General features: G+C 33.9%; 1 protein-coding gene across 1 annotated transcript in view; it reads right to left on the bottom strand.

The window, feature by feature from the left end:
• LOC145687615 (T-box transcription factor TBX20-like) overlaps positions 1-15,581 on the bottom strand; it is a 209,383-nt gene that overhangs the window by 133,844 nt on the left and 59,958 nt on the right. The window contains exon 2 of the mRNA XM_081761084.1: positions 3,414-3,732. Within this exon, the coding sequence (XP_081617210.1) occupies positions 3,414-3,732 (319 nt within the window). The remainder of the gene's footprint in view (positions 1-3,413; positions 3,733-15,581) is intronic.

Raw genomic sequence — 15,581 nt, 5'->3', positions numbered from 1 at the left:
TCATGCTAAAAAGAAACACAACTTAAACGAACAAACAATAATGACTTATTCTGAACATAGAACTCCCTCAATTTGAAAAGTCACAGTATTCTTGATTTGGAAATAACAAATTAATTTCTATTATCTTTTATAATTATTATTGTTGGACTTCCCTTCATAAAATTTCACTGCGTCATGACATCCTTCCTTGAAGGTATTCCTAGTTTATTTTATTTATTAATTTATTGTTTTAATCACTGAAAGCTCTTGTGCTTGCGCACTGTGAATAACAGTCACAAAGAATGGTGAATGCACTAACGCAGATGTCTTGTGTTGAGAAGGTCATAAATTGTATTTTAGCGTGGTATGTGAATACTCTTTTAAGTGATAATACGCAATCCACTTTGCATAATAACTTAATAACTACCGACACAGATGTCTTATATAAAAAGAGATTAAGCTGATAGCCAAGGTAACGTAGTTTAAAAAGCTAAGCTAAGAAAGAGCTTTGCGTGTCCTTTGAACGTTATCAAGTCGTCGGAATATAAAACGATGAGCGCCATTGATTATAGTTTTATCAGTAGAGAAAGAAAGAAAAGAAAAACAATTTGTTGTATAATATACTCGCCGCCACACTTATGCACAACAATGAAACAATAAACAATTTCCGGGCCAATAATTGTGTAATTGTTTACTGATTTTAATCTAAGTAAGTAAAAGACGTGATGGAATTTTGCAAAGCTAGTTTCACATGATTGTCAATTCTGCATTAGTGGTCAAAATGTGGGACTTTTTTTTTGTTCGTTTTTGTTATCACTTACAATTCAGTGAATTATGTTGTCTAACGCTGTAGTATATACGAGTACAAGTAACACCTCACTTAATGATGTGATACGATATGGTTGTTATGTTTTTTTTTTTTTTTTCACTTTAGCAGATAGTGAGCGAGCCATTTTCGTGACTAATAAAATAAAACAGAATAATTATTACGGTGAAGATAATACGGGCTCTAATTACGGAAGTACTTAAAGAATCATTTGCGTAATTTTGTCTCTTCTGCTCCCCCTTCCGTCCTTCAATTCCTTCTCTCTCTCTCTCTCTCTCTCTCTCTCTCAATTCTTTTCTTGGTTTGATCAAATCTATGACCTACAATGCTGGTAGTGTATATTTGCAACCATAGAGTTGTTAACGTTTGAAAATGGAAATACCGAACACCCTCCTGGAATACGTATATCCTGAAAAGATTGCGACATCGTCCCTCGTCAAAAATGTGAATTATCTGAAAGTGGTTATTTCACATAAAATTGACAGATTCGGATTCGAATTTAATAGTTTTAGTTACTTTTGAAGCATTTATTAAATTTACTTATTCCAGTTTGGTTAAGTCGACCATTGTCATTTTTGTAGTCTGTCATCAATAATATATTGTATTTAAAACGGAATAGCAAATATAATTGACAATATAATTATGGCATGCACAAAATATACTTGAAAAATAAGTCTTACCAGCTTTATTGGGGCTGGTAATGTGTCTTAACGCCTACATTCTTTTGTTGGATCTGATGCATTGTTTAATTGGAAGATGTAGCTGAGGATGAAATAGTGCTAACTGCGCTTTTGGAGATGTATTTCGTTATTCGAAACTTTGATAAGTTCAGGAAATTTTCTTGCCCTCAATTCCTCAGTAAATTCCGCGCACGACAGGGTGGTATCAAAGCGAATTTTAAGCTCTGCTTTAACCATGTTCATTGACAAACGATTCTTTACGTCACTCCAGCATAATCTGAATAAAACAGAATAAGACTAGTAAGAAGAAATATTACCGGATATCTAACCTCCGATTTTGAGGTTGTACCGAACACCGGACATAGTCAAAAACCGTACTATCCGGTAAAATACCGGAAGGTTGACAACCCTAGCAACCACCAAACTATTTCATTATTATTATTATTATTATTATTATTATTATTATTATTATTATTATTATTATTATTATTATTATTATTATTATTATTATTATTATTATTATTATAATTATTATTATTAAAATCAAAGGAAATCAATGTAAATGAGAAATAATTCGTTAATCATTTAGTGGAGTGCTGTAACTCAGTGGTAGAACGCTTTGGTATAAGAGGTCTCTAGTTCGATTTTCAGGCGGTCATTTTGTGATGGACAACATTCTGTTTCTTAAGTTTTCTCACAAGTGTCCCGAATCTGCTCGCTTTATCATTACAACGATTATTTTAAAATTAGAATTCATGTTAATTAAGCATCTTTTCCCTTAGGCTAAAGGGGTTTACTGTGGGACGATATACGGGATTTAACTTTTCATAGCAGAATTATAAACAAAAGCTCTGGATGTTTTTCACAAAACACTCTTTCTATCCTCGTAAAGAGAACTTGAATTTGAATGTATGCGCCACAATGACTTGCGGATTATTTCTTTTTGTGAATCAACGATGGACTTTCTCAATTATTATTCTCTTTCTTTCAAATTATTGGAATCCACCTTTTGTCACGAACACAAGGAATAATTGAGTCAAACGCTGTTGAGTGGTGGAATTTGTTAACTATTTAACTATTTTGCGAGTAAATTGACGGTTGTGAAGAAACTGCAACTACTAGTTTATACTACAAGAAGATAGGAGCATTGTAGATATAAATGATAAGCTGCCATATGGTCAATACTACTGGATGTGGTTGCAGTGCTTCTGCAACCTTAAACATAAGCTCTTATTTTGTTTCTTCTTATAAAGTTCTTTAGAGATGCATCAAGATTATCTTTCTTCTCAAGAATAAAGTTTTCTTTTTCTTTACTCAAACACTACATATTTCAATACTCCAGAAACATTTTTTAAGGTTTATAAAACGCATAAAAAGAATCCAACCTAAGGCAGCAGCTGGTCCTGGTTTATATAAGCCTTGGAAAGAGAGAGCTAATTAAAATGTAATTGGATTGGATCGTTATTGGTTTGCTCTCTGGTTTCTATTAAAAAGTTAAATGAACAAAATACAGTATTCGCTGCTTGAATTATTTCTTCTCAAGAGATAGCATATATATATTTCGTAAGAAACAACGATAACAGATATTTTTCGAGCAATTACCTTTCGCTTACCTGTATCTTTTTCCCTGGTGTGGTGCAACAACAGCAGGACTGTTAGCGAACTTTGCGTATATATATAGAAGATCCCGTATCCTATTATGGGATCTCCCTGTATATTGAATGAAATTTCTTATACATTTTTTCTTTTCTACTAATGTGACCTAATAAAACTTACTTTAGTGTGTTTGTATAAACAATTAGTACACAGCGTGATTTTGAATAATAATAATAATAATAATAATAATAATAATAATAATAATAATAATAATAATAATAATAATAATAATAATAATAATAATAATAATAATAATCAATGTCAAGACTTACCTTCCGGACTTCGTAATAATCATTTCAGTGCCCAATTCATGGAACTTATCCCATAGGTCCTTAGTTTCAAGATGACAAATCACATCCCTCAACTCATCGCAGTTACAGCGTTCCATAAGTTGAGGATTTTTCGGCGCCGGTTTGGCTTCGGCTTTGCCCTCAGAAGTTGTCGATTTAGCATCAAGTCCATCAATGCTTGATTCGCCATCTTTCACGTCAGATGTCGACGAAGTAATTTCAGGAGAATCTCGACCGTCGTCAACTTTTGTCACGTCTGGGGAACTGACGAGTGACGATGAAGTTGTCTCTACAAACTTTTCTGAAAGATAAGAAAAAATAAATAATATATATTATTATTTGCACATAATTAGCAAACAATGAGTCTTATTATATTTTCGTAAGTATATATTGGTCAAGTACGTACGCAGGAATTTGTTTCGGGGAGGGTTCTAAATTTTTCGGGGGTTCAAATTCAATATGAGGAAATAATATAGCCTATTGTAAAATCACTCTAAAATTAGACTAAATTTACAGAAAAGTCAGAATTTCGGAGAGGGGTCAGGATCCACAGGATACAGTCCTACGTACGTCCCGATATCGGTCAAAAGTATTTACCTTAGAAAGCCATACATAAATTGTGAATATACCATGTAACAAGTTTTATGGTTTAAAACAACCAGACATTCATCGAAAGAAATGTCATTATATCAATGGCGACTCTTGAGGGAAGTTATCAATAAAAATTACTGGTGAATGCTTGGGGTCGCTACAAGCTAAAGGAAGAAAAGTTATTACATAATGTAATCCTTCTTGAATACAATAATTAGTACATATCGAAGTTTTCTTCCTCTAGCTTGTGGTAATAGTTTTTTTAGCGATACGACTTCCCTGAACAACCACCACTGCATTATTTAGCTCTACTACTCTGTGCCTGGCCAATTAATTCAGAATGGCTGTTTTTACCTTCGTAAAAATCTCATGTACTCTCCCACTTAGCACAATATATGTCCATTATCTGTCCTTTCGAGATCAAAATACTCGTCTTGGAACATTCAGGATCAATGCAAAGGCTTTAAGCATAATGGAAATATTTCTGGGATTTTTCCTCGATATCAATGGGATGTGTCCGTCATGTGACAATATTAGATGTTCCCGAGTTTTCCCGTGATTATCTAGCAAAACAGAACCGTAGCCATAATACTAAAAAAACAGGGGGTAGAAATAGTTTTTGGAAGGGGGCAACTTCAGTTCACTTTACATTCGTACATAGCCTATATGCCAGCAAACAAACTTTCAGAATGTCTGAATCCCCTGGCCATTATCTGGTTACGGGGCTGCAGCAAAGAAGTTAGAAATGTCCCACAATAGTCTTGCAAGAAGTCCCACTTCCGAAACATAAGCGGAAAACTGGATTTCCACGTGGTATCTACCGGTAAAAATGAGATCCTATGAATATCCCGATATCTTCGTACAGACGTCCAAGGGATGTTTCTGTATTGCTGAAACCTAACTGCGAAACCCTTGTCTATTGCACAGGCCTAAGTTCCGTGAACTGTACAAGAATATCTTATTAAGTCCACAAATGTTCTCCTGAAAGTATAAGATCTCTAAAAATGATAATCATATCAGAACACAGAATTTTTAACTTTCGGTAAAGATGATTCATATTTGCCCTTTATTACTTTATTTCTTGATTTTTGTTTGTCTTCAAATGTACAGTAGGCCTATAAGCTGCAAACATATGCATACAGTCTACACGAAAGAGCGAGACATTACATATGTGTATACGTGTGAGTATAAACGAGAGAAAGAAAGAAGCAAAAAAAAAAATATATATATAGGAACAGGAAGCTAAACGTATGAGTGGCTTGAACAAATACCACACATGAAAGCGGAAATACGTCTCATTGTCAGCTCTTTAGATCAAAATCAAATACACAAGTTTGTTTAGTGCTACTACTACAGTATTAAGTTACACTACATTTTTTTTTCTGGTAGCTTTAATATTAAATTTATTTCACTTCAGGCGTTTATACTGTATAAGTAGCATTTGATATACTGTACCCACATTTATATACTAGAATGCATCCTGTCAGTTACTTCATAGCCTAAGGTAGTTACTAAACTTGCCACCTTGCCGATTTGAATACAAAATGATATATGATCATTAAATAATAATATTATACCCTGTACTCGTAATTTTTTTCCTTCCCAAGTAATTGTAGATGAAAGAGTAAATTTAAAACTATTGTATAGCTGTATTCAGTGTTGATTTCACAAGATTTCCTCCCCGGAGAGAGGGGAGGGAAGATTTTAATGAATAAGTGGTGAAAGTAGAACTGCGACAGTATTGGTAATCCACGTTGTGCATGGCCAGATATACGCCTTGGGGATAAATTTCATAGCTGCTGGATACGGAAATTTTATGCCTGGGTCACACAACCCTGCCTGTATCATTTTGAATTTTCAGCTCATTGATTTGGGCCTATATGAGGAAATATCCTTTGAAATGAACGAAGAATTTAATGGTTTGATTTTCACTAGCTTCTTCGTAAAACAAAGTTTAATTTATATTATACAGGGTGACCCATAATTATGTATATGATGTTTGACTAACTGTAGTATTTGTAATTCTGGTCAAAAAGTTTTCGTTGGGGCAATACTATGTAGCCTGAGATTGGGACACTGGTCACTAGACTTAGAACCGTTAGTGTTTGCCAGACAGGATGGCGGAACAGTTGTCTCTGGATCAGCGTGAGCGTTGTGTGCGTTTGTTATTCTGCAACAAACAATTACGCAGAGATGAGACGGACCTCGATTTCCCGATTTGACACCACTTGACTTTTCTCATGGGGTGTTCTAAAGGACAAAGTGTATCAACATCGCATACGCAATTTGGCCAAACTACGCTAAGCTATTACAGAAGAGTTCCACAGGGTACCAGTACTGATCTCTCAAGCTACTTGTGACAACGTTGCTTTCGTCTCCAAACAAATATAGATTTGGATGGTGCATCGGTGGACCCATGCCGTGGAGAACAGAGAATAAAATTCTTGTAAGGAAAGGGATGAGATCAATATGTTTATGTTCAAGTTACGTTGCTAGTTTCTTTACCGCTTTGAAACATCATATAGCTAATTATGAGCCACCCTATATTTAAGTTTGATTATTGAACTAGGTCATGTGTTAAGGCTTCCGCTAAACTTACTGTATCCCTATACTTTAGAATTTCAGTAAAAAAATTTTAAAGACAATGAAGAGTATAACTAAAATGTCAAAAGCGAACTAGGTTGTATCTATAAAATGCTATTAGCTATCGAGTGTATCCGAATCTTTTTTTATAGATCAGAAATTTGGATGCATAGCTTATTATTACATCATAATTATTAAGCACCTAAATGTATACACTATAAGAAAGGTCTTGAAAACAATGGTTTATGTACTAGCATTTTGTACTGTACGGACATTGCCAGTCCCTTTGTAAACTGCATACAGTAGAATCCCTAAAACTCGGCACTCGATAACCCGGCAGCCCGGATAACTCGGACACACCCTGGCAGGGCGAAAAAACCCCGTTGCGTAGACTCGTTCAAATATTTTTCTGAGATCTGCCTTATTAGGTAAATTACTGTACAATGTGTATTCATTAATTTTCATTTTCGTGTATAGTAAAGGCTCTATGCCTTCATAAAGTACGTACTTTTCCTTTGTTTAAGGGTAATTGGGCAGTTTATTCTTTGTTCTATTCTTAAGCAACCAATACATATAAGTACAGTACTGTATTTTCTGAAGAAACACTCGTACTTATTCATTTTAAACCCCATTCTCGATAATCTGGCATTTTCACAAACTCGGCCACCCTTCGAACCGCATTAGGCCGAGTTTTCGGGACTGTACTGTACTATTAAACGAACTTTTTACATTATTATTATTATTATTATTATTATTATTATTATTATTATTATTATTATTATTATTATTATTATTATTATTATTATTATTATTATTATTATTATTGGTAGTAGTAGTAGTATTAGTAATAGTACTAGTTCCCTCCTAGCTTTCGGCTCGCTGAGTATCTCTAGATTAATACCATTATTCGTCTTATTTTTAAATAATAAAATAAAATTAAAACAATGCAGTTTTTAAGTTGGACTTAAATCCGAAAATTGTCTGTATGCTAACGCCATCAGGTATGCAGGCACAGCAGGTAGAGATAACTATTAGAGTAACTGTCAACTACCAAAAGCTTTACAGACAAACTCAGAGCTTACTCCATTATAATAAGTATTATTATTATTATTATTATTATTATTATTATTATTATTATTATTATTATTATTATTATTATTATAAAACATATGAATATATCATTCAATTACATGAAACCAACATGACTGCTGCAGAATTAGAAGAAAAAGTCAGTAAGAGCCATAGAAAAAATTAGTTTTACGTCCCACGCTAATGCCGGTTAGGCTAAAGGAGACGGTGATTATGAGAAATGAATGAAATGTTGGAATGAAGAAAGTGGGAGGAAACGGGAGAACCCCGAGGAAACCCTCGCACACGGTGTTTGTCGGAACAGCCATAAGAATATTCACTGCTGCGGTGACAGTGGGGTGCAGTTGCTACAATAATAATAATACCATCTCTGAAAAACTAGAAATTGCATAGATGTGGTCAAATATGTTGATCGCACATCACTGAATGATAGCCGTTTGGTAATCACAAAAATTCGTGATGAAAGTAACGGTAATAATAATAATAATAATAATAATAATAATAATAATAATAATAATAATAATAATAATAATAATAATAATAATAATAATAATAATAATAATAATAGTAACAGTAGTAATAGTGAAGTGGGAAATCGTAGTTTTTGGTTCTGTACATTAAAAAAAAAGGATCGTACATAGCAAACAGCTGTTGTTGTTGTTTTTAATTTCTTTGTTTTTCTGTTTAATATAGTTTTTCTTTTCATTTTTCTCCTTTTTTTCATCACGAGAAGTGTCAAGACAACAAACATTAATCATTAGGCGGACTGTTAAATAAACAAAGGAAAAGCTAGAATGGTAGAGTTAAATTGTAGGGTGACGGTATGTGTACGAGTGTGAATGTGAATGTGTGGCACGGAGATAGACAGAGAGAGAGAGAGAGAGAGAGAAAGGAGAGAAAAATGTAAAAAAAAGAATTATACTATTATAATGTAAAGGAAACACGTTTTCATTCCACGATTTTTTTTTTTTTTTGTAGCAAAGTCGATGTTTAAAAAGTAGTAATTTTTAGTGTTTGATCCAAAACCTTAATATCGTTAGCCATTGAAGAAAAGGATGAAAATTAAATGAAAAATGAATTGCGTATCTTCCAGCCAGTAAGAAGTCGACAATTTTCCGAGTTGTCCGTACACTTGTTGTAATAATATTTAAAAAAATTGAAAATGATGGATTATATTTAGCTAATAACTACAAATTTGTGCTAGATTTCAATAATTAATTCGAATATTTAATGATATTTAAAAAAAAATAAAACTGAATATAGTATTATTCCTGGATAATAGTGCTGCTCACGAGATAAAAAATAAGATTTTCTCGTCTCGTCTCGATTCTTGAAGAATTATTTATTGTCTCATCGTTTCGTTTTGTAAATTTACGTATAATATTTAGACCATATTTCCTGTTTGTATATATATATATATATATATATATATATATATATATATATATATATATATATATATATATGTGTGTGTGTGTGTGTGTGTGTTTCATATAAAAGTTCTTAGAAACTTTCGGCGTCTCAAGAAATGAAATGAAATCTTTCAGTTTAACGTCCTACGATTATGTTCTTTAGGCTAAGGGAGACGATTATTAATGCAAATGAATGATAATGGAAGAGTTGGTGGAATAAGAATGTGGGAGGAATCGAGAGTACCTCGAAAAAAACTCTTGTCCACCACAAACTTGCTTGACCGGGGGTCGAACCAGGAACCCCACGCATCAGAGGTAAGCTCTCTACCGCTGAGCCACTGTGCTCTTTTTTGCGTGTCATAAGATATCCACCAAGGTTGTGATATAACATTTACACCATATGTATAATTGGAGTAATGACTTGCGTATGTTTAAAAGTTGATAAATGTTCTTTATAGTGTTCATACAATACCTTTAAAAAGCTATAGTTCTTGTACTATGAACCATGCAACATTAAAACAGTGTTTAAGATCTAAGACAACATTACAGAACAGCCAATTACTAAGTTACAATGTAGAATATGACTATAGAGGACCCATCAGGAGATGGTTCCTGAAGTTTCCTTACCAGTGCAGAGAGAAAATGCAGCCGCTACTTTGGTGCTAGTGTTACCAATCATAGTCAATCATAGTTTTACACCATGAAAAACTGCCGTTATAGATACACTGAAAAAGTTTTGACACGTGAATAGTGGCAAACCTGCTGAAAGCTGTTAGAGGCCTTCTCTTGCTGGCTTTTCTTTTATAAGGCATTGATCTTTTCGTCTTAATGATAACAATGAAAAGCTGCGCAAAGCAAAATATATCTTATAAAAATTCCTCTAGAAACATTGAAAGAGTAATTTGTTGCTGTATTTAAATCACGAAATAACATGAATATGGGCAATTTCGTCAGAATTACAACAAATTTTACCTAATACACGGATAAGTTCGCGAAATCTTATGCATTCGTACTGCATTTCTAATAGAAAAATCTCCAAAATGTATTTTTCTTAAGCTGTAATTAATTATTTTCAATAAGTTATACGTATTTTATTATTAAATTCTCACGTATTTTATTATTAAACTCTAAGTTATAGAATGCTATAAAATATTTTCTACATTTTACCCCTTGTTTTATAGTTATTTCGAAAGTAAATAAATAAGTAAATAAATAATGGGGAAAATGTAGAAGCGTATACTGTTAAAAAGTTAATGTCCCAAGAAAGAGCTAGACAACTTTAAACATACAGCTACTTGTAATTACAAAAAACTGGATAAACTTATGGAAACAGACGCTTATAAAGAAATGTTTCAACTATCGTATATTCAATCCCCAGTCCATTATGTAAAATGACTCAACACAACAAATGCTAGAGCGATTGAAAAATGTAATGAGGATGGAGAGAATCTCAACGAAAGAGCAAATGAAGACATTGTCAAGGGGTAGTTTGAAAACAAAAGGATATGAATCTTGTAGAAGATCAGTGTGTACTTGAAATTTTACACAGAAAAATTAACTTCTTATGCTATCCGAGAAATGTTATTCCCTCGGACGTAAATTCTGAAGGATTTTTCTCGGACATTGTGGTGACAGTGAGAAGGCAAAATCTCTCATAACGAAATGTGGAAGCACTATCAATTTTGTCATTCGAGAAGTGAAGACAGAAAAGAAACTACATGTTCAGTATAAAGTGAAACATATAGAAATGTGTTAAGCTGAAGCAAATAATTTATCGTTTTTTCCTTTGGTAAAAGTGCGATTTGATATGGTGAATGTCTTTTTGTGGAGTTCAGGATGATGGAGGGAATATAATATTTTTCTATCTGTAAAGCAAACTGCACAAAATATCAAGTTAGCTACGTATATTCTGTGTAAGTTTAGAGATTTCGTACGAAGCACTTATCTATATTTTCGCTCAGAATTCAAGTGAGAAATCGTGATGAAGTTCATATCCATTGGTCGGATATCTGTGTTGATGTTTGGTTAAGGTGAGTATGGAAGTATATATTAGGTATATACAGTACTGTGAGACGGAAAAATAAAACGAAAAGTTTAGGTTACTACATGCGACACTTAGTTCTTCTAGCCCATAAGCTTATAGAAATATATGTATCCTAAAATCAGCCAGAATACTCTGATTATACGTTCAAAATATGAAATTACTATGATAATCAAAATTATATAAGAAGCAGTACCTTTATCAAATGTTTATCAACATCCTCCTCTAACTATACGTGTTAAAAGTAAAGATAGGTCATAGTGCGTGGTCACGTCCCGCTTTCACCACTTTCTTCTCTACTCGTTCCAGTAGTACTTCTAGTAGTAGTGTGTATTTTACTAGCTACATAGTATATATATATATATATATATATATGTATATAATTCTTCTCTCCTTCGTCTGTGGTCGACAAGGCGTAGTGTTTGCGTGTGGAAGTTCTTATTTTTTTTTTCTATGGCCCTTGTCATGAACTTCCGGTTAGGAGGGATTTTCACGTCATCAAACCTTGATACGTAACAATTATCGGGCATCTCGGACCCATTAGATACATTGTTATCCAGCGCGGGATCAAACGAAAGTAGAGTTCTTGCCCCAAAGGCGGTCAGGCAGTCTTCCCCCTCTCCATCTCTCCTGACAGGTCACTTCGATTACAAAGATAAAGAAGTATTTTCTTTCCTTTAAAAAAAATACAAAAGGAAACTTTTTCTCCATCACGACATTCGGAAATCCATTCCATGTCCATCGTATCGTATCGTATCGTATCCAATCGTATCGTATTGTATCTCAAAAGAACAAAAGAGTTTGTTAAGAAAGTGTGTTGTGGTGCGAGGAGAAGAGAGAGAGAGAGGGAGTGCGGGAAAAAGGCAAAATCTGTTGCGTTTGTATGTTAAGATTTTTACACAACATGCGCGTGAATGAATGTTTCTGTTTCTCTTGTAACTGTTCGTTTGTCTTTTTTTTCTTTTACACTATTCTCTTTGAAGTTTGAAAACCGTTAAAATAAAATTAAAAAAAAAAAATCTTTGATCATGAATGTTTGCTACTTGTACGTTTTGTTCAAGTCTTTTACAAAAGATATTCACACGTACACTTCGTGTTGAATAAGAGTCACTCCTTAAGGGAAGTTCTCTCCATTTTAACATTTTTGTTTAGACATTATAATAATAATAATAATAATAATAATAATAATAATAATAATAATAATAATAATAATAATAATAATAATAATAATAATAATAATAATTGATAACCTACAGTTGAGGTATAGCTATAAATCCATTTTAAACTGAAAACAATTCACAGTGGAATACAACTTTTTTTTGGGGGGGGTGCAAGAATTCCTGCCAGGGTCTCTCACTCGCCTGGTATGACTGAGAAGAAACGCTTTGAAATACTGCAGTCAAGAAAGCCAGCGGCGATATTCGAATTCCAAATCTCTTGATTACGGTTCGAGATCTATGCCTGTTCTGTGTGATAACTGTTTATCTACGTATTGTATTTATAACGCTTTCAAAATGATTTCTTTCTTGAGCTGTAAATAATTATTTCAGTTGTAAGTATTTTACTTATTAAGTTCCAAGTTAAAGAATGCTATAAAGCGTTTTCTACATTTTATCTCTTGACAAGGACGCTCATTCTGGGGGGAGGCTCGGGCCCCCACTGCTCATATGGGCTCCCATGTATTTTTATGAATATGTAATTTTTATACTATTTTTATTGTTATATGTATTTTTATGAATATACAATATTTGGCACAATTTGAATTCAATTTGTCTTAAAATCTTCACATATGCCTTCTTAGACCCCTGTCTGCAACCAAAGGCATATCTGAATGGCTCCTCCAAAGTTATAGAGAAATCGGCGCCCTTGTCTCTTGATTCATAGTTATTTCAAAAATAAATAAATACATGATGGTGAAAATGTAATAAGTATTTACTCTAAACTTTCTTCTATGAGACTGTTTTGTCACAAGGACGACTTTTGAGGGAGTTATTATATCCGTGAAAGTTTAAATTTTAGCACTACAAGGTAAGTGAAGAATTGTTACCTAATGTTCTAATTCTTAAGAATGCACAGATTTCTGAAGCTATATGAAGTTCCTTTCTCCTTACCAAAGCCGCCCAAGGAGTACAGAGAGAGATTCTTTAGTTCAAAATGAAGCGAAAATGCTATATAGCAATATACCCTCCGGAGTGTCCTTCAGCCGCTATAGGAAATCAAAATTTTGCTAAGTGGCAACGTCGCAGATAATTTGGAGGCTTGGAGCCAATTATCATTGTCATATGAATCTAGCAAGCAGTTACATCGATTATTACATCAATAAGTGATGCTTGTGTCCCTATATATATGTACAGTGGGACGTCGATAGTCCGAACGTCAAAAATCCGAACGTGTTCCCAAGAAGCTTTTTACATTTTGTCTTAGCGCTAGCGATACACAAGCTTGTGTGAAGTCAGTGTTTTTACAAATGCTCATTCATATGTAATTGTTTGTTATACATATTTTTATTTTCATTTTCCCTTAGACCTATACAAGTTAAGTTTTAAGTGTGAGTTACAAGAACAGTGTAATTTAGTGTACGAGCAGGTTCTTCAGAAACATTAAATGTAAGTAGCCTTACGTATGGTATTGTAATTACTGTATGTACTGTATAACCACTGTATCGATAAAAGTGCATACCGTACAGTATATTTAAGCCTAAATGATATTTTCTTGGTCATTTTCGAAAATCCGAACAATTTGAAAATCCGAACTACCTGTGGTCCCAATTAGTTCGGATTATCGACGTCCTACTATATATATTACAGACGTGATTTTCGTAAAGTATTAGCACTTTGTGCAAGTAACAATGATAACAGATATCTAAACAAGGATGTTATAGCTATCAAAACAGTGAAAGCTATCAAAGCATGCACTTTCAGAGACGAGACTTTGCGATATCTTTCTGAGACGACAAAGCCAGTGGCAAACCTAACCCGGGGCGGAGGGCCCTAGGACTCCACAGTTTTTTTTTTTTTTTTTTTGAGTAACAACAATAATTTAAGCTATTATGTATATACGAATATTTTTGAAAGTTTATAGTAAACTCATGATATACCTATCATAGTGGGTTCTAGCTGCCCCAGTTTTTACCTGGACAAAGCCACAATTCTTGCCTCGCAAATAATCATATCAGCAAGGAAGCTGTGATGTTGGATGTCACGTAATCCATACGTAACAAGCAGATTCTTGAACAATTTTTAACAAGAACATTAAAAAAATAGTTCATAGGAGGAGAAGACTACGTCTTTAAAATAATAGGAAAGATCACTTAAAAGGGTTGAGAAGGTTTTAAAACGTCATTTTATCTAATATAAATTTGACAATTTTGGAGGGGGGAGTTCCGAACAATAACATCCTCTAGGTACATCTTCTTTCAAAAAGTGTAACGTCCCACGATTACGCTGCAAGACCGAGAGAGACGGAGCTGATAAGAATGAACGAAATGGTGGGCTAAGGTAAGTCGCAGGAAACAGGAGTACCCCGAGAAAACAGTGCATGATGTTTGTCCATTATAAAATCCACTTGCCTCTATAAAAAGTGAGTGCTCTGCCACTGAGTTACCATGAACCTCAGGGCATAATCTGGTCTATGGACAACCTAAAAGTGTAACTCTTGTGATTTCTGCAATACATTTATGGAAGTGTAAGCATATGTCATTACCGATTTTTGATTCAGAACATCGATTAAAAAAGAGGAGAAAAGTCCTTACCTCACTCCGTGGTATTTGTCTCCTGCTGTTATATAAGCCCGCACAACTTTGGCGTAATTGGGGTTGCATACACCCAAGACATTGTAGAAACCGCGAGAAACGAGCGTACATTTTCGCAGATATTTTCATTCTTCCCGGGCCGAAAAAAAAAAGAGCTTCGCACAGAATTAAATCTGCTGAAGATCTATCCGAGTACCAAATGTGTACCACTCTTTTCTATGCGAAAAGCTTATGACAGACAGACACACAAACACATGCACAAATTATTTTATTATTGTCAAAAGATTATACAGATAATATGGATATGAGGCCTGGACTCTTGAAAAATGGAAAGTTTCGAAATGTGTTGCTAAAGAAGATTGTTGATAAATATATGGATGAGTAACATATCGACAAACTCGAAAACAAACCATAGGATGATACAAGGAGGAATTACAATATTGGCTATGGAGGGAACAGCAGAAAGAAAAAAACAGTCAGAGGAAAACCGTGATTGGAAGATACGGGAGGACCAAAACATAGGTTATATGATGTACGGAAGACAAAGTACAAGGAAATGGAAAGCCTGGTTCAGGATAGCTGCATCAAACCAATTGAGAGGTTGCTGATCCAAGAAAGTATTACAATACGTAGACTTAACTTACTTTCGACAAATGTTTGCCGGAAATCCTTTCTCCATCTAG

Source organism: Thermobia domestica, chromosome 1, assembly GCF_964235325.1.
Source record: "Thermobia domestica chromosome 1, izTheDome1.hap1.1, whole genome shotgun sequence".
Classification (NCBI taxonomy): Eukaryota; Metazoa; Arthropoda; class Insecta; order Zygentoma; family Lepismatidae; genus Thermobia; species Thermobia domestica.
Note: the sequence above shows the minus strand (reverse complement) of the source record. Positions and strands in the feature narration are given on the sequence as shown.